At 44.6% G+C, this 21,023-nt stretch overlaps 1 protein-coding gene across 3 annotated transcripts in view; it reads left to right on the top strand.

Moving 5' to 3' along the window:
• The window catches only part of LOC135387031 (phospholipid-transporting ATPase ABCA1-like), a 476,077-nt gene that overhangs the window by 196,561 nt on the left and 258,493 nt on the right, over nucleotides 1-21,023 (top strand). For all 3 annotated transcript variants that reach the window (XM_064616460.1, XM_064616459.1, XM_064616458.1), the window contains 2 exons: nucleotides 15,520-15,674; nucleotides 15,753-15,911. In XM_064616460.1, coding sequence (XP_064472530.1) covers nucleotides 15,520-15,674; nucleotides 15,753-15,911 — 314 coding nt within the window. The remainder of the gene's footprint in view (nucleotides 1-15,519; nucleotides 15,675-15,752; nucleotides 15,912-21,023) is intronic.

The raw sequence follows: 21,023 nt of genomic DNA, 5'->3' as shown, positions 1-21,023 counted from the left end.
ATTTGTTTGGCAACTCGGCTCAACCCGCTGTGTAAGTCTTACTTTGATCTCTCACAAGGCGCATTAAGTCTGAATCGTTTCGCGAACTGGTAACCGCTTAAATTTATTCCAGTTCAGTTTAGGTACTGATCCCTGCTTGCATGACAACAATGTAAAAAGACAACGAGGATGAAACAAACTACGCAGACATGCACTCACATCCAATGCAATATTACTGCATGCAGACTTGCTTGGTACTGAGGATCAGCAGCAGACAAAGGCGGGTTAGAACACACATAACAGACACCACTATGCCATCTGTGCCGACTGTTTTATGTGTTCTAACCCCATGGCTTTGCCTGCTGCTGCCCCTCAACACCAAGCATAATTAGGGTTCTTTGTTTTTCGGGTTTTATGAGTTTTCAAATTCGGACGGTAAAAATCGGGTGCTGTTTACATAAGAGAACTCGGGCACTTCGATCTCTGTCTGATATATCATCGGGGAATTTTCGGGTGAAACGAAAGGCATATGAAACAAGCCACAGCTGTGACATTGGGACGAGAAACAATAATCTTTATATTCCCGCTCGGAACTGGGGCTGTGAATGACCGTGGTATTCAAACACATGTCCGAGTTCCACAAAAGTTCGTCTTTTTTCTCCTGCAGGAGGGGATTATCAAAGGATTACAAATAGGTTAACACAAATAGCTCTCTTTGCTGACATTATGATTCACTTTTCCGACAGCTTACCTACAACCACGAGTTGAAAGACCACAAGGATTTTGGGTAGATATCGGGTTTCACACGGATAGTTGAAAACTTGTTCAGGAGGGAACAATCGTGAAAAATCGGGTTTAACCCAAAAACGAAGAACCCCAAGCATAATGTACCAACTATCCCACACATATTTCTGGTTCACAGACCTGCTCACGCATGCATGCATAAGACGGGCCACAGCTCCATTCTTCAGTAAGGGACTTGAAAGGATGGGTTTACGCATTGCAGTGTTGGTCAGACTAATCCTAAAAATAGATTGTCAAAAAAGAATGTTCAAGGAAGTACAGGCAACAAGCGGGAACTGAGGCACCACAGTGCAAACTATTTGCAGGCATTAATTAAGTTACGTTGCAGAATGAATCTCTAAACATTGCTCAGCAAAGGCAGCATTTTTTCCGCTGAATTCAGAAGCCTCTGGGGACAACAGTCTATAGACCGCTACCAAAGAAGTGTCACAGTGAAACCGAAACGGCGCGGGCGGAGAACACCGCTGTTTCACGAAGCCATATTCCTTCATGAAGGTCACTGGTGGCTTCTTGTATTAGTGGCACACACAAACGGGGTCACGTTTTTAGTCGCTTTCTTGTCTTCAATCGCGCTCCCAGTCCACATTGGAAAGAAAAGGCATCTTCATTCCAAGAGTTGCATCGTCTGAAAGACAATGTCATAATCCTGTGCTGAATGTTTTTTGTTATTACGACTTAGTTTGCGCTTGCTTTGTATAGAGATACCGCATGCACTTCGAGAGAAACTCGTGCCCTTCAGGCTCAAGACGAAAGCCCGGTGGCCACTTTTAGAAAGGGCTACCGAAAAGACGGGGCTTCCGGTAGAATGGAGTAGAAAAAGGCCATACAACTAATAATATGTAAAGAATTGCAAAAAAATCTGACAGTATCAGAAGCCACGTTTAAATGTGGCGTTCTTGTGACTTATTGATTTTTCGCTATAGTAGTTCGACTCTGCCAAGTTGGCGGCACAGTTGTACCATCTGATGTCATATGTTTGTGAACAGGGACAGGTCTATTCCGATCAAAACCTCATGATTTTTCACAACAATTCGGCAAAAAAAATTGAAAGCCAAAATTCAGTCTCTGGGCAAAAGTGTGCTAGCTACTCTCCGAATACACTTCCTCATGTGTAAAGAGAAAACAAAGGATGCTCCAGTCATACCTTTCGCCTTGATCAGTGTGTGTGTTATCAGAAGGCAGCCACTGATAATGATGGGCTGTGTCCCTTGGAGTAGATCTTTATCATTCCTTTCCGCTTTGTCTAAAGTGGACCCAAGGGTAAACTGGTGGAGCAAAGATTTTCGCAAACACAAATTTCACCAGACATGCTTCATCCAGCGACATATTTTCGGCTGTCTTCAGCTCTTATTTGGGTAGCTTTTTTTCACAAGCAGCTTGCATGCAGCGATAAATTGCTGCCCTATTCTCTTTCGGTAAATCAGCTCTTAAAATTCTATCAATTTTAAGAGCTGATTTATCGAATTTTTGAAACAGTTTCATAATTTTCTAAAGAAAAATATATGTTTAGGAATTTAATTACATCATCTCGTCGAACACCCTGGACACAGGGTCTATATTTTTCTTTGCTACAGAATTTTTATAAACTAGCAGAGCAAAATAGATTATGTTTTTGCAGCCGAGTTCTACGGCCTGGCTGACATCCTCTCGAAGAAAGCATGCGACTACAAGATGACTAAATACCTAAATTCATTAATGAACTCTAGGGGATTTCGTTCAAAAGAGGGCGATCAGAATGAGAGACCATCCTAGTTGAAAGCCATTCGACGTTTAAAAAATTCTGAAACATGCATGTGTGTGAAGATATCCAACCCTGAATTTTGATATGCAAATTAGCCGAAACCACAGTGACCTGGAACGAAGTTGGTACAGCCCTCATTTCATGACAGAGGGCCACGAGTATTGGGGCGATCAAGATGATTGGAGTAGGTGCCCACCTGCGGGCCAGACAAACCACTTTCCCGCCCAGATAAGCCTCTGTCGACAAAGGTGATGCGCTTCCCAGGCGCGCTTTTTCAGCTTCGGCTCATTTGTATATCAAAATTAGGGGGTGGATATCTTCACGTACGTGCATGTTTCAGGATTGTTTAAACGTGGAATGGCTTTCAACTATGATGGCCTCTCATTCTGATCTCCTGCTTTTGCATGAAATCCCATAATCAGTAATGTAGTTGTATACTTTCTCGGAGAGGATGTCAGCCTGGCCGTGGAACTCAACTGCCAAAACGATATCTGTTCTGCCGGTTTTTATAAATTACGTCTAAATGCATAGAATGCATTTAGACGTAACTATTGTCTCCTCCTTGATGCTGGGGAAATGTCTCTCCCTTGCTTAACAGCGTGGTTGCCAACCATCATTCTGTTGGCAGGCTGCTCTATATGCATGACTATGGCACTATGGCATGTGATTGAAACTCAGCTTCGTGTTTTGCCAACATTTGTAAAAAGGATAAATGCACTGATGTGTACAGAGAGCCAGGTACATCCAGTCAATAAACTCAAGGTATATGCTATAAGTTTTGTCTATATGTTTTGTATATAAGCCGTCTTGCAGATATGAATATACTCGCTAAACTGGTCGTTATACGAACAGGCAGTTGAGGAAACATCATAATTACTTTCCGAAAACCTTTCCGCTGCTCGTTCACATGCTTTGATTGGCTTCGAGAAATATTAGTTACGTGGAAATATTGTGTATGAGCGCACGGCTATGCTTGATAATGGCAACACATTTCCAATGGAGCTCACCTGCTGCACGTGGCTGCTGAGCTTCCGAAAGGTGCCTGTAGAACGCCGCCGTGTCAGTCTTCGTTGTCTTGCATTGTCGTCATGTTTATTACAAACAAACATGCTCTTCACCACCTTCCATAGAAATGAGAAGTTCAGCTTCAACGACAACGGACAAGAAAACACAGAACAAAGCTACATATAACAATAAAGCAATACATGTATGCCAAATGCACACAAAAAAGAATTGTAGCATTTTGCGAATGTTGGCTCCAAAGGCTTCTCTTTTTAATTGCGTTGGGGGTGGGGGAGATTTTCTATGTATTTCTATGTATTTTGCCAGGGAAAGTCAGCCAGAAACGGCTTGCTATTCCTTGTTTCCGAGGTACATGATATAACCTTACCTTTCTGCATGCGTGCGGTTTTCATTGTATTACGATGCTGCAGTTGAATGCGCTTGTGATGTTCTAATTCGTTAAGTAAGAGCCATGAGACTGGCGGCACCAAAGGCGATTCAATTCTAGTCAAATTCTTAAAGTTTACGTTACACCCATTGCAGTTGCATCTTTTTTTTTTCTTTTTTTGATGACATACGACACTGTTTTGGTACTGACTGGGGAGGCACCGCACCATGGCGTGAAATCAGACCCTAGAGATGTTAAGGTCGGCCAGCGACATGGCCGCTTGTTGGTGGTAGTCGCGCTGAAGACTGGGAGGTTGTGGGTTCGTATCCTACCACCGGCTGCGCCGCGTGAGGTTTTTCCTTGGTTTGCCGAATACTTTCCCATAGAGTTCCCTCTGAAGTCTGCCCAGGACACATACTAGCCCACGTCTCCCACTCCTTCCTGTTGTCCTCTCTCCATGTGTCCACATCTGTATGCCACTCGTAACCCCAATTGCTTTGTGGTACTAACACATAATTAAGAAAAGATGCTAAGGCTGGCCCTGCCTTGATGTGTCCATGGGTGGCACTGTACATATGTGAACCGGTAAGAGGGCATTAGCAACAAAACAAAGTTCACTTGCAGATAACAACATTCTCCGGAAAGAAGGAATATGGGGGTTGGAATGTCAGTTTTTGGTCCTATATGCTCCGCATTGCACATTAAGTGCAGATGCAAGCACAATGGAGTCACACTGTGCAGCGAGGTATCCATTGCTCACCTAGAGATGTAGATCTTTCAATGTGGGTGGATGAATCAAGCCAGTTGCTCCATGAACTGCCATGTAACTCCTTGAATTCCAGGGAGTAAATTATCCATGTATTCAACAATACAGCAGCCCACACGGTTTCAAGTTGCTGAGAAACGATGACCATTTTAGTCCATTCATCTGTGTTTGTAGCCTCAGTGTGAGCTCCATTTCCATGCTAACACCCCCGAAGTCTCCCCAACTGCTATCTCAGCATAGATATCGAATCGTCTTTCTGCAATGCAAATGTATGTGAACAACAACAACAAAAGAAAAAAAGAAGGAAAGATAGATTCGAGGCAATCTTTCTTACCGTCCTAAAGATATCTCCATGTGAGGCACCAGGCGCAGCCGAACAGGCCACTAATATGTCCGTGACTCCCAACACAGACACAAATGGAATGTTCTTTGGGGCCCACAGCGAATGTAGTCACGTTGCCACACGAGTTCGCCGACACTCTTAATTGCCGAACTTCCACACGAGTATCACCATGTCGATACCTCTTCGGATGTTGTTCTGGTTGGCGTTGCCATTCCGCAAGTTGGCTCCACCGGCTTCATCTCATTATCGAAACAGATTTAGTGGGGCAAGGCAAGCTGCCATGGCCTACAAACTACACAGCTGACTGCGTAATATCACAACACATAGTTTGAGGTACGTCATAGGCTGAGTTAAGATGATGGCTCTAGCTAGCTCGAATTCCACTACCATCACCGTCACAGATTTTGGCAGAGTGGATTTTTCTATGATGCCGTCGGCTGTCGTCACATGAATCTTGAACAACCAAACAGCAACAGTGCAAAAGGATTGGCGGCTCGAACTGTCGCCTGTTCTACCATAATGTAGATCATGGTACGACAAATGGCTGGTTGACTTCTAAGTTTGGCTACAGTGCACTAGAATACATATTTTAGTTCACCGTAGTTTACCATGGTTTACCAAACAGAGCACCTTTCGATCCTTTTGATTCCAATAAACCACCATTACGTGTCGCTGCGTTGCCCGCTATTGGCGGAGTCCGCTAGTTCTGGCGAAATAAATTTCAATAATATGATGTATGACGGTTCCTGTTTCAAATTTTAATTTACATTTTATGACAATGCTGAGAATGGATTTAAAAATTATATTACTTCAGTCGGCTCAGTGGTGGTTGCAGTTGTTTAGGGGGATGAAAAAGCCGTGTGTAGACAAGTTAATCCATATCCGTAGTCTCCTTTAGAAACCGCGCATCCGTTAACCGTTTTCAAAGTTTCAAAGCGGACAAGGAGATTCTAGGCGATGCGATGCAGTGCCATGCCAACTCCAAGGCCTTTCGTGATTGCATTTCATTTCATTTCTACGACGCCGATGTTGTGCAACTAGGAGGTGAGTACTTGACTTTACAACATAAGTCCCTGTGTGGTATCAGTGCAGTGTGGAATATCAAATATGTGGCGGAGAACTGCGACTCAGTATCCGTTACGTAGGCTAGATACGCGACAGGGTAAATTAACTTTATCAAGTCGTTTCTTTAGATGACAACGTACCATGCAATGTCAGTGAATTAACTCCGCCTTCGGCGCACTCATATAAAAATGATACGACGCGGGTATATGCAATCAACATAGCCGCGTTTCTTTGTTCCCCGTTTCCGAAACTACGATTCACGCATTGGGCGTTTACTACCCGCCGAGCAAAATGTTAGCCTCATTATATATGTGTCGTGTTGGTGGGACATTTACCAAGAATCTTGTAGAAGGGTTTAGTGGTTTTCTCCGGCATTACTCATTCGTATTTTTTGGCCTCTTGCTAAGTAACACATCTTTGTGTTTGTCTTCCTTATGCTTGCAGTTACACAGGCCGGCCTTACTCATTCATACAGTGTACCTGTAAGACTCAGCAGAAATAAAGAAGTGTGTATTTTCAAAAGATGCCATTGTGACACAGGTAAGAGCAGTCATGATAGACGGAGCAGCTATATTGACCCTAAGGGAATGCACTTTTTTTTTCAGCAAAGTCTAACAGGGCTGAGCTACACCCTGTGCTAGTTCCTGCTGGAATGCTAGTGTGCAATATGGCTAGCTTCTGAATACTGTCTAAAACTGACTTGTTCGACAGCTTCACCTGAGTACGTGTCCACGTGCTACAAAACCAGTTGTTATGGTACAAGAGGGAGAATGATAAGAATTAATATTCTTATTCTACAAAGAAGTTAGCAGACTTGATTGAGGATCCGCTGTACACCGTTGATGCTGCAGCAGTGGTGCTTCCTGACATCTGAGAAAGCTTTCAGGGATTCGTTTTACTAACAGCGGACTTCTCGAGTACACAAGTGCATACATTTTATTCAGTTCTTATTTTTCTTTTCAGTGCAATCTAACAGGGTCGAGCTATGCCCTTGGCTGGTATCGGCTGGAATGCTTGTGTGCAATATGACTAGCTGCTTAGTGCTCCTTAAAATTGTTTCTGCAGGTAACCTGGGTAACAGTATGCATGCGCCGGGAGACCAGCTGCTGGGATATAAGAGGGAATCCTCCACTTACCAGACTTGTTCGAGGATCGGCTTCACTCTGTGGCTACAGATGCTTTCTAACAGCTGATACTACAAATGTGCTGGATAAACGTGCCTTTATTCCACAAAACTGGAACCAGTAAGTGCCTTATTCACACTTGTATAGCTATCCTTGAGTTGTGGGGATGATCTTGGGCAGTGCTGCCGAGGGAAAGCAGCCTTTGTTTATCAAGGTAAAATAAATCATTTGATGTTTGATTGACTTGCTTTGTGTTCCACCGGTTGAATAATTCATGAATAGGTGGCACCATCAAAGAACTTTTTAGAGAGATCCTAGGGACATTCGCTAAGAAATGAGCAGCATTTGCATACGCTCACTAATTAAATAAGTATTCTAAATTTTTAATTTGATTTTGGGCGCCTTTGGTACCTGTTTTGTGCATAAAGACCTTCCGTGAAAAACGTGTCCACAATTAATGATTTTTGCGAAATTGATTGCTTTCTGTTTACATATTTTTTGCTCAAAGCAGTGAACCAATGTGCTCTTTGTGAGTTGTCTGGCTGTCAGTTGCGTGTTTCCTTGCCCCGGGTGTTACGTGAAGGAGTCATGCAAGATAGAGAGCATGGGTGACGTTTCCAAGCACTAAACACAACCAAAATTATTACACATAAGGTGAAAGCGGCGGTGCTGACTACGCTGACTGACCCCCCCCCCCCCCTTTCACTGTATGTGGAAACATTTTGGTTGCATTTAATGCTTAGCTGCTTATCATTTTCGAGGAAAAACCACAGTGTCTACCACGTCAAACAAAAGTAACAGCTCGTGTAGAAACAACCCTCCTCCTGGTGTGTGATCCAGGCGAATGAACACTCAATTGACAGCCGGATGCCTTACACGTAGAGCACATCGGTGCACTGTTCCACAACAGCACAACTGCACTTAACTACTGAAACACCCATTGCTCCAAATACTGCCTGGTCGAAAGACTGATCTTCAAGCGCCATGAACGAAGCATACATGCGACATATGTTAAGCAAAAGCCGTGTTACGTGAAGTATCTGGAGCAAGATAATTCGCTCCAGATATACACATTCCTGGAGCAATGATGTTGAATACATAGTGAGGCGCACAAGTCATTCCAGTCATCACTTCCAGGGATTTGAAAGAAATTCATTTTAGTACTAACATTCGTTTTGAGACATGTACATACTTTTTTTTCTTATTCTCTAAAGCAAAATCTAAGACGGTGGAACCACAACTCTGTCTCGTTTCGACTGGGATGGTTATGTGTAATATGGCTAGCTAATTCATGCTCTCTAAAACTGACTTCTTGTTTTGCAGGTTTGTCTGGGTAACAGCGTCCACGAGGCGGGGAACCAGGGGTGCCAGAGGGAATGCTTATTCTACAATTACCGCACTTTTTTGATGATCCACACCAGTTTGTGGCTTCCAGTAGTGCTTCCTGCCAGTACTTTCAAGTACTACAAATGGATAGATTAGGGTGTCTTTAACCAACAAAGCACATCGCATTTTTGCACAATATTTGTGCATCATTGTAACAAACAAATCTGAAGGGTTCACCGCTGTGACTAGTTTTGCATACTTTGTGTACAGTTTTTGGTTGAAATAAATTCATTACAAAATGCGTGCTCTCCGACTGAAGTACTCACAAGGGGTTATACACAGACAGAAAATTCACATTAATATGCATGGGGGGTACGATAGACAAGACGTCTAAACTACGGATAAGGGTAGCAAAAGTAAGGTATAACAAAGGCCTAATCCTAGACCTACTTCCGAAATGGAGGTATACAACAGATCTAAGTCTAAACTTCAGTGCTAATGCATGTCTAAGAGCCATGACTAATTTTGGGCATCATGTCTAGAAACGGGGTAAATCGTGTCTACGTACGTAGACGTTCAATATCTAAGGTTAGACGGCTATTAGTGTTACATTAGCACGTCTACTTGACATTAGGTCTAGCCTTAGACATTCTATAGTTATCCCAGACGTCTAAGGTTAGACATCATATAGCCATCTATTATCCCACCATGTGCTGCCTGGGTAGTGCAGCTGGTCCTTTAGATCCACAGACATTAGAGGTTGTCCTCTAACGATTGATGCATCTCTCTCACTGTTGCTTCATCAGTCCGTTTTCATGGGGTGTTAGTGGTGACCAGGTCCATGGCTGAGGCATAGTACTTTCCTTCGTGGTAGCACAAACTACATCTGCAGTACCCGTGAAACCCAACATTGTTTTGCATCGGGGGTAGGGCTACGGACATACAGCACATCATAGCGCACAGCAGCATAGTCCAACAAACCTGCCTTCCTGACTTCCATGACTTTCATGACTTCCATGTCACACCACTGAAAATATCCTTTGCAACACCTCCAGAGCCCGCGAGGAAGGGGTTCGTGTCCGGCTTTCCTTTACCACAGTTAAAAGCGTGTGCTTCTGCCTCCTAGTTCGGCAGGTCATATATCGTCACGTGAATGAGCTAAGCTGATATGTTTGCTGATTTAAATACTTGTGTCCCATTGGTATTAAATGTGCAAGAGAAGTTGTCAATTGATGACAAGACCTTACCGGGCTGGGATAATGCTTCACACTTTGTTCTGTCCAAGATACCTTCAAATTTGTTTTCCTCTTACTTCTGTACAGTGACTTCTGGCATCCTCTTCTCTAGTGTTCTGTTTTAGACTGCATTATGGCGTTTCATGACGCTCTCCCCGGAAAAGAAGCAGGAGTGAAGGAGGTAGCGGCTTCAGCTACGGCTAAATGTTAATTACATCCTTCAGATTTTCTATTTCTCAGTATGTGATGCACGACAGCATTACTATAGTCAAACATCGTTCATCTGTGAAGGCAGTGCGCAACTGAGAATATTACACCCAAACTGGAATATGTGCTATGATAGAATACAACATGTAGTGCATTGATCCAGTAAATTTCCAGGTCACATTGGGTCTAATTCATTTTTGTGGGAATTCATTTACACTCATTGACAGGGAACAGTGTTCCATTTGAGAGCAGTCACCCAGCACACAGGCATCACGAGTGCGTACACCACTATCATTAAAAAAGGCCAGGCATTAAGATATCGCAACCTGTTCTCTAGTGTTCGGTTTACACTGCAATGTGCCGCTTCATCAGCTGCTCTCCGGAGGAGGTTGTGCCTTATATTTTACACCTTTGAGATCTGTATCTATCACTATATGATTCATCATACACACACTAGTTCTAGACACTATGTACCCCGTATGAAAATGCATTTTGCCTTTCTGCAGACTTCTTGTGGACTCCTTGTTTCCTGTCTTGACAGTGTGTTGACATCGACTTCTTGTTGATCAAGTCAACAGGAATTGCTGTTGACATCATGTTGATAATCTTTTGAAATACCTTATGTGTACCTTGTGTAGACAATGTACATAGGTGCCGTTGTTGACAGTTTGTGGACTTTCTGTGCATCTATGTAACAAGTATTTATTTCGACCGTTTTATTTTATAGATTGATTTTGTATTATTAATTACTGCATTATCGGCCAGTAATGTCCCAGAGGTCGGCCTCTATGGGTACCGAGCATTTCCTCAGGGTGGGTGGGGGGCGGTATATATGTATAGAGGCATATTTGTGAATCTATTCATTGGGAGACAGGCTGTATGGGTAATATTAGCAATTTCAGGGTGAGTTCCAAAAAAACCATGTTGGGTATACACCCCTCCTGGGAGGTAGACAGATCAGTGTTACCGTCTGTCTAAACAAAGCGGTATTTGAATCTGAACTTATGATCAAATGTAGTAGCTTGAATGACACTTTGTCACCTTTTAGCTGCACACTAAAGCTCTAAATACATTTTCGTTGGGTTTGAGAAGGCGCTTTCTCGTATTATCTATATTTCAGTTTATTATGCAATATATTTCCAACTTACACGACCACATGAGGATTATGCGCATGCGACAAGTTTGCTCCACATTTTGTCTCTGCGCGCCTCCGTGCTTCGCCCTCGCCTCGTCACGAAGGAGTCATCGCCATTAGCATCATCGGAATGTCGTTGGTTGCAACATGTTTGAACGGTATCAGCGCTCGCTCGTCCATTTGTGAACAAAGGAGGCCGTGATTTTGCGTCGTATAGGGTAAGCTGTGTGATCGAAGTGTGTGATTAAGCTTCACTTGTATTTACATCATGACTGTGTCCTCTAGGTTTTTGTTGTTTGTTTGGAGCAGCGGCTGCAGTGTTGCGTCCCGTCAGGTAAGTGAACAAGTATCAGTTCGTGGCCGGTGTTGCTTCTGCTAATTTCATTCTCGTTGTTGCAGGCCATGAAAGAACAAATGAGGATATGAATTTGCGTCGTAATGGGTAAGGTGTGTGATCGAAGTGTACCATTAAGCTTCACATGTATTCACAAAATGACTGTTGTGTTGTAGGTTTTTGTTGTTTGTTTTGAGCAGCGGCTGCAGTCTTGCGTCCGGTCAGGTAAGTGTACAGTTCGTGGCCGGTGTTGATTCTGCTAATTTCATTTTCCTTCTTGCACGCTCTACTTTGTTGAACACTAAGCTGTGTGAACCAACTTTGTTGTTGCTATGACCATATTACTCAGTTTTACTCACTTGCGTTTGAACGTTACTAATTTGCGATTACACGCCCTATTTCAGACACATTTCTCTCCAGCGCTTCAGAGACGTCGCTGTCGCCGAAATTCCAGCGTTTACTGTTTCATCGTGGGTCGCCAGAAGAGCAGCAGATCATTGACTGTCAATTGCGCGACGCGACACTACGTGGCACGAAGGATGTGTACGTGTGAAATACTTAACTACTGTGTGCGCGGGATGTTTTGTATGATTGTGTCAACACTGGATACTACTTTCAAGGTATGCATTTTCGGAATAAAGTAGATACATATAGTTTTGCAGTACTTCATTTCGTGTATTTTATGCGTGTTGAGAGTAAGTGAACATATGCACTCTTAAAAATGAACTTCACCGCATAGCACGCTCCTAGCCGGCCATCAGCTCGAATGATATCGCCATGTGCCCTGATTTGTTCAAAACGGTAGACGCACGGCTTTTTTGTGACACTTACGCTGTTCATAATTGTCACAAAAATGGCGTGCACCTGCCGTTTTCAGACATATAACGATATTCGAGATGATGGTTGGACAGGAGTGTGCTATGCGGTGAAGATCATTTCTAAGAGTGTGGAGTCACAGGAAGTCCACAAAAAGTCTTCACATCATACGCGGGATGGTGTTACCAGAGTTATGTTGACACTACTCAGAAAGAGAACAAAAAATTCCACAGCTATTCTGTAGCCAAATGTCTACAGAAAGTTGAGGGCCATAAGTCAACAAGAAGTAAACACATGATGTAAACATGAAAGCAACACAAACTCTGAAGAATGTTTGTTTTCCATGTTGACCTTGGTCTGTAGAAAGTAAACAGAAACCAAACACCCATTTTCATAAGGGACCATATGTAATGTCTTGATCAAATAAAGTTGAAGTCACACTGAAGTCAGACATTCATTGTTGCAGGAAACCATTTACAGTCATTGGAAAGCTGCGCACATCTAATGTGACTATACCGCAAAAAACCCACTGGCAAATAGAAATGGAGGCCTGCTCCAATGAGAAATATGCAGCTTTGGCTCATTGGTTCAATGAGACATGAAGGGGACATTTTTAAGCCACAACTTCTCATTGCATCTCATTGCATCTCATTCACAGTTACTCATTGGATATTGCACCATTTTCAATTCATATTTGTCCCAAATCATCTATTGGGAATGATAATTTTCGTGGTCACTGAATGAGATTTGTGCACATGGTATCCAATAGGTTCAATAAGATTTTCAATGAGACCGTTTCCAGCAGGGAAGAACAATAGGGTCTCAAACGAACTCTAATAAGCAAAGACACCACGGCCGTTTGCCTCTATAGGCTGTGGCCGCATGTGGTGTATTCGTTACCTACGAGGGATACTCACTTAAAGCTTCACAAACTTCAACCTGTGCTGGAGCTGTTCGCGCTGGGAATTACCGCATTACTCCAAGACATAGAGACGTCGTCATGTTCCTAAACTCCATCCTCCAGCGGCGTCTGGAACAGTTTCAAATTATCTGCTGCAACGGCAACCAGCCACCGGCTCTCAAGCTAAACGCGCCGCTTCCAAAATATCGTCGCCACTGGCGCAGCTGATCTGAGTACACCTAACTGGCTGCGTGATATATGTGTAAATATTTGGATGCTCATTGGTCTCCGAGAACTCGTGTCAGTCTTCCTTCGCGCTGACTGGGCGAGAGTCATTCGATTGAGGCGCGGGGATCCGAACGGTCGGTCGAACGGAGGAGAAAGAAAAGCGACAGAGGAGGCGTCATGTCTGTCTGGCCACGCGTGTTCCCTCGGGCTACAATCGTTGTGCTCACAGAGGCTACGGGCAGCTTTAGGGGGTTTTAGATGGTTTAGATATAGATTGTGGCAAACTGCTCACGTGAAAACAGAATGGCACATCAAAACAGCGGGAAGACGAACATGACAGGGAACCCCTGCACCTCCAAAGGATGCAGAAATCATTCCTGAAGAAGTGCACTCATTCCGATGTCCCGCAAGTGCACGGTAAGACAAGTTTGGTAACTTTTTGTTACCGAAGGAAGTAATGCAGGTTTATCATGTTCAGTGTATAACGTACAGCATTTACGAGTCGCTTCGTACGTTAACGGAGTTTCATAACGCAGCGTTGCGTAACTTGTGCGTTTCGGATATGCCGCTAGCTGAATTATATGTGTGGCTATGTTATGCATCATCAAGATTGTTTTTTTTTGTTTTTTTTAGTGCTCCCGCAGCCATGGGCAACAACGACACACCAGGCCAAGCTGTTTTCGAAAAGTGTATACCCATATATTCTGGGTGTGCGAACTGCGATTGGCTTTTGAGCTGCTCTTCGACGGCGAAGCACCTGGAGCTCAAGTGAAGCCTGTTACAAGACGTGAAAAGATATGTACTGTAACTTTTTCGAAACAGTTCGGGAGGACAAATAAACCTGCTTTATCAGACACCATCGCTTTTTGATTGTCTGCTTTTGGACAACACGATCGTTACTCTACAGCAAGCCCGGAAGAAAAACGGACGAAGCTGAGGCTGTGGGTACCGGAGACTAGAAGAGACAGACGAAAAATCCGAGGTGGGAAGGGGAAGGAGGTTGGGAAACGAGGTAGGTCGGCGCATCCGCACTTGACCCGAGCTTTTTTCCCGCGCTGCTGATCTTGACCGCTGCGAGTGGCTCCTGCACATCACGTGGTCTGGCGCCCGCCATTTTCCCTGAACCATTGCGTCTATGGGAGCTTCCGGCGAATGGCAACGGCGCAACGGGCTAGGAGATAACATGATTCTCTCTTCTGCGCCTGGCGAAAAAAAAACGCCTTCTGCGCAGATTTCTCCTGAGACCGGCTGACGGCGGTACGGTGGTGGGTCTCAGACGGCAGGGGGCAGAGTGAAGAAGATGGGAGAAAGCCGGATGGCGAAGAAAAGGGGGCTTAAACGTCCAAACTTTTATTTTACCTTGATATGAATGATATTTGATTATAGATTCTCTGAATTTTATAAAACACCCGTGTCTAGATTAATGGGTGACCAGTTACTGGTTTTCCATCAGCTCTAGGTTTCCCACATGTGGAATTACTACCATATTATTATCTTCGTAGTACGATCTTTTGTAATGTTAACAGTAGCAGAATTACGCGAAAGCAACCTTGGTAAATCGCTGCTGAACGGCCTGCGCAGCAGATCCACGTTATTTGACCTGCTGTTTACTAAAGGCATGAGGCAAAAGTTTCGGAAAAGCAACATTGTATATCGACGCTGCTTTCACGTATGACAATCTACTGTTAATTTGTTGAAACAAATACACGTTTTATTCACGTAAAAGCATTTGACATGCTGAATTGACTACGTAAAATCAGCGCTGAACCAATGTTCGCATTTTGCGTTCTACATTGTTCAGCAGTATTCAACGTTAATTCTACATTCTACCAAAAATGTGTGTTGACTGGGAAGCAGAGTAACTACTGCACAGGGAGCCCAGGAATTAACTCGTGCTTTCGTTGACAATGTTGGCGTCTCGCATACAGAGCAATCTGCATGCTGCGCATGTATATGGATGAGTAGATTTAGCTTAGCATAATACATTTCACAGTGTTTTGTTTACTACCGCACGTTTCCATCCGGCTATACTTACGCAACATACTCAATAGTATCATTCTCGTACGTAAGTGTTAGTACCAGCCTGTAATACGAGTGAGCAAGTATACTCACCCTTTGTTCCCAGGTATTTTGCCTCCAACAGCAGGCACTGCTGTCATCTGCGGCTTTGATGTCGTCAAGAATACCGCAAGCGCACAAAAGAATATCGCCCTGTGCCCTCAGCTTGATATTTTTTTCCCAGACCTCACAGCGCACGAGCACTTGGCTTTCTTTTGTTCGGTAAGTTATCCGAAGGTCTCGGTAAAATAATAATAATAATAATGCAGCTTTCTAGAAAGTTCAATGATTACTGTGCAGGTTAGAGCTCAGTTGTCTCGCAAGGATTTGGAAGCGCGTGTATCCGAGGTTCTGGCTACCGTAAACTTGTCGGCCAAAGCTAATGAACTGTCGAAAGCGCTCTCGGGAGGTATGAAGAGGAGACTGAGTACAGCCATTGCAATTGTGGCCCAACCGCAGGTACGTAATGGCTACTGACTTCTTACCTTCCCATTGAAAACCTTTTGAACCATAGAAACCACTAAAAAAAAGACATTCTAGAACTAAAGTCCATCTAACTCCAGCTGAAAGATCATCGAACCATCGAACTAAAAGATACTAGAACTAAGGTCCATCGCATTCCACATCACAAACGAGAAGCTATTCTATCTACTCTGCCACGCCGCTGATGTTACACTCTAAACTCAGTGCCGTCTCATCAACTGGCACATGTTTTAAAAACATGTATCACATGACTTCAAGTGGCACGCGGTGCCTGCGAAAGCTGCAGGTGCCATGTGCCCCCTGAAGCAAGTGGTACGACATCCCTGCTGACGCCAGGAGCCATAGTCTACCGGACGTACGGAAGGGTTACTTGTACCCACTAATACGCGAAACACATTACGCCTCTCGAGTTCCCTAACAGAAAAATTACCTCCACGCTTCGCAAAAAAAGAAAAAAGCAAGGAAGAAAATGCTCCAAGCACATCGAACATGAAACACCAAATTTCAATGGCTTGCACATACCTTTAAATTGCATCCAGTACATCATCGTTTGCCGAATGGAAAGCATACACGGTTCACCATCCCAACACACACATATGGAGCACACGTTGCACGGACACACAACCCAACCGATGCTCCGATGCACCAGGCAGTCCTCCAAACGCCGAACACACAATCCTCGAAACTTAGAACAGGCTGGCACTGAAAGCTCAATGAACACTATTAGTGACGAACACGACGGTTCCTCAAACGAAATGGCCGAGGAACAATTGTCCAACAAGTGGCAACAGACACCAATTCCGTGTGAGAAGCAGTTGCAATCTTTCAAGCGTCCCAATGATACCTTTATTTCATATATATTTCTGTTTTGAAGAACTGAATTTGATATTTGGATATCCCAGGGATGTTCGTGAACGTCCCATTTACGTCCGTGCGACGTCCCAGGGAACAGACTTTCCTCTTTTTGCAGTCCGGGGGACGTCCTGTGAACGTCTCCCTTGGATATCTGGATGTGAATGGGACGTTTATCGTTTATATCAAATTAGCTGGTATGCTGAGCACTATGCATTATTCAGTTTTTGTTACCTGCACACGTTTTAGAAATAGTTTTGGATAAATAACCGCCATATCTTATTTGAGAACGGTATGCAACCGCTGTATACAACACTCGTAGGCAACGTCAAGTAAGCTGCGTATCCCATTCTGGGTAGGGGAGACCGCTTGCACTCGCACATACACGCACATGTGATATCAGTAACAGCACTACCTACGGAGGCTTATGGTGGCCTCTTTGGCGTGCTTGATGGAGCATATACTGAAATGAGAGTTGTAGGTGTGAACTACGCTTGTAACGGTGAAGACGTCTTGGGAATTAATTCGTAAGTGTGCCAACAACGCCGAAGCATAACCATTGATACTTTCATTTCATTTCATTTTATTTTTCCATACACAAGATGGACGGAGGCGAGGCAAAAAAGCTTAGGGAAGCTTGAGGGGAGCCTCGTCCCCGGACTTTTGGCGTCACTTTCTCACAAATATTGTGTTTTTAATTCAAACTGGATTGATAGACGGGCTTAAGCATGAGTAAAGGACCTGGTGTCTCTCTACAAAAAATGAAAAGCAGGGCATAAACCAGAATACGAAGACACCACTTGGACATGCCAGTGATTAGGCTGCTTCCGCATCACACCATCTATACTCCGAAAGATGCTGCGGTAAGTGTCATGCATGTGTTCCAGGTGGTTGTAGTGTGTTTGTTTTTTACCTCTATTTATGGTAGTGCTTGAGCTGCTATCCCACTAGCTGGAATGACCTATGTTATTGGTTACCTTTCAGGGATGACCGTTACGAAGAGGCGTAGCGACCATTCATGTGATGATTATTATTATGACCATTGTCACTGATTATCTTTTTGGTACATGTTTCATTAATTGATTTAAGATTTTAATAAACAAGCGGTCATGCCCCTCATTATGTATTGAATATCCGCTATTACACATTTGTACTGTTGCGGCTAGCCAGCGCGACGATAACGACGGCCATCTTCACCCCGCGCACGCTCGCGCTCACACCACGCATTCACCTTCCATCGGATTATAAAGGACTTTGGCTCGTAACCTCTCTCTGTCTGGTCGCTTTCTCTAGGCCTCTATATTTTGGTGACCCAGACGAGATCGTCTACCAGCAATCATGCCTAACCAAGGAGACACACCGCTCGAACCGTCACCCCCATCTCTCCCCCAGGTAAATGTTTCGGATATTAAGCTTCCGAGTTTCTGGAACAACGACCCCTCGCTTTGGTTTGTACTCGTCGAAGCGCCACCATACCAAACTTACTTACAATGCAGCAGACCAAATACCATCATGTTCTAACGTCTCTCTCAGCATCCGTCATGGCAGAAGTCCGGGACATCGTCGTAAACCCTCCCGCCTCTGACCCCTATGACCATCTTAAACAAGAGCTAATTAAGCGCCTCTCCGAATCGCAACAGCAACGCCTGCGTCAACTCCTTACAACCGAAGAATTGGGTGACCGCTCCCCGACTCAGTTTTTGAGACGAATGTACCAACTCCTCGGCGATGAATCTTCCGCCTTGGACAAGTTGGTCCTCAGAGAGCTCTTCCTTCAACGGCTTCCTCAAACAGTCCGGATGATACTGTCAGCGTTGGCCACCGTTCCTCTGCGCATCATGGAAGCTACACCACATTTTGTGAGCCATGGCTGACGCCCAAACACATGACCAAGAGCTAGCCCGCTTACGCACCTCGTCTATCTGACCTGCAAGATGTCATCCTTCCCGACACCAACGTCTCCCTCACGTGCGACCACCGGTGCACCACTTTCCTTCGTTCCAGAGACTTTTCGCTTCACTGTCTTCAGGACACTCCACTGCCTTTTTTTACTGCCGCGCTTTTTTACTTTTTGTCCCAGACGTGCGTGATAAATCCTGTCTGGACGTTCCCCTGCGCGCCATGTCGCGCACTGGGCAGCGCTTAGCGATTTGGGCGGAACTGGTTCTTAAAAGAACGTCCGACTGATGTACGCTAGGGACTGCGGACATTCGGATCTGTCATCTACATCCGACGGACGTTCGGTGTTGTTGGGGTACCGTCCGTCTGATGTACTGGGAGGAGTGAAGACATGGAAACCGGTAACTCAAGCACTGCTGACGTCAGAGAGACACAGGAAATTTTGCCAAGTTTCATACATCGAGAACAGTAGGCACCGTTTGACGCGGGCTTCGTCCCGAAAAGGGGCCCTGAACTTTGGAAAAACAGCGTTAGGAACAGAGCTTTGGAAAAATCACTCACGCTCACAATCATCTGGTAGCAGCGCATCGACCTCACACTCACTATGAACTCACGCGAAAGCGATATCGCGCCCTCTATCGGAGTATTGTGATCGCAATCTTTCCAGTAGTTTGATACAATCAAACGGCTCCAGGCCATAAAAGATGGCGATCGCAGACGATCACGCCGCCAGACGGGCTTCACGATATCATGATCTAAGGTGTCAAGGTACACGCGATGTCAGTCATGGCATATTAGTGCACTCACGAGATAATGCAAAAAATCACACCCGGAAATGCACAACTCAGTTACTTGATACCAAAACTTGTTTTCTGGTGCGACCTTGAGCACGGCTGAATGTCATGCGGGGGCGGTGTTCGACTGAATGTATCTCTTCCTTTGGTTAGGCATATGCTCGATGAACGATGTACAGCACTGTGCACACTTAACAGTAACACGACCTTCGTACAATTGGTGGCCCCAGTAGAAAGTGCGCAATGGTTCCCGACAATGCAAGTTGCAAACATGAAGGTCAGGTTTCGACATGTTACATGTTTACTACTCGCATTGTGGCGAACCCTTGCGCACTTTCTACTGGGGTCACCGATTGTACGGAGGTCGTGTTACTGTTAAGTGTGCACAATGCTGTACTGCATGTGGTTCCAAACCTTGATAAACAGATTGGGAACACGATCATTCTCTAGGAAGGGAGTTGTCTCAGGACAGAAGCCGCCGATATTTCGAACAGAGGCTGTTCTTCTTCTGGGCACCGTCCTCATCATTGGCATGGTATTTAAAGGGTTAGGTGTGACGTGTTTAAAGGTTCATGCGAATTGTGGGTCAACAGCCCGGAGGGAAGAAAGGGTCCGTACGGGCTTCTACGGCCGGAGTAAATGGCCGCTTTGTTTGAGTGTGGAGGGGATTATGTGAACGTAGTGATCTAGGCTCCAGACCGGTTCCAGAAAAATGGGAGGTTCACGAACACGTGGACGAAACGGGACAACAGGCAAGAATTGATAAGCATAGCGAAAGATAAGGAGGTTAGTGGTTGCGTGGGGAAAATACCAGGACGAGCAAAGTTTTTTTTAAATATTTGTAATACAAAGTTGTGGCATGCAATGAAGAAAGCAGTGACCATGCAGAACATAACAGATCATAATGGAGATAGAAGGGAAAAGTATATTTTATTTGTGAAGTATTTCGAGGGTGCCTTGTGATTTGTTGATACCGGACGGGTGAAGAGCGTTGAACTTGTATATAAGATAAGACTCCCTATCACGTCTGTCACGTGTGGATCTAAACCCGGTTTCTAGAATATATAGTTTAATGTTGTCAAAATTTTGACCAGGAACGTTAAAGTGTTTGGCGACTGCTTCGGGGAGTTTGTTGGACGTGTCGGTTCTGTGTCCGGTAAGGCGGTTGTTGGCCGGTTTCACCAACGTAATGCATAGAGCAGTCACCGCATTCAATGCAGTATATGACATTGGAGCTTGTACATGTGAATGCGTGGTTAACGGGGTGGGTGTAATTGCTCGCAGTGCTATTGATGGAGTTAGCGTGTTGAACGTGCTTGCATGTTTTGCAGCGCGGGAGGTTGCAGGGTCGTGTTCCCATGTACGGAGTGCTCGTTTTGCTGATTTTGGCATTGACCAAGGAGTTAGCTAGGTTTTTTGCGCGTCGGTATGTCACCTGTATGGGATGGGTGAATATATCGCTAAGTCGGTCACTGCTTTGGAGGAGGGGCCAGTGCCTCCGTAGAATGGCTTTGATGTTTGGAAGTGCGTTGGAATAGCTTGT

The sequence above is a fragment of the Ornithodoros turicata genome, chromosome 3 (assembly GCF_037126465.1).
Source record: "Ornithodoros turicata isolate Travis chromosome 3, ASM3712646v1, whole genome shotgun sequence".
NCBI classification, from domain to species: Eukaryota; Metazoa; Arthropoda; class Arachnida; order Ixodida; family Argasidae; genus Ornithodoros; species Ornithodoros turicata.
The sequence above is the reverse complement of the archived record's forward strand: the minus strand, read 5'-3'. Positions and strand labels throughout refer to the sequence as shown.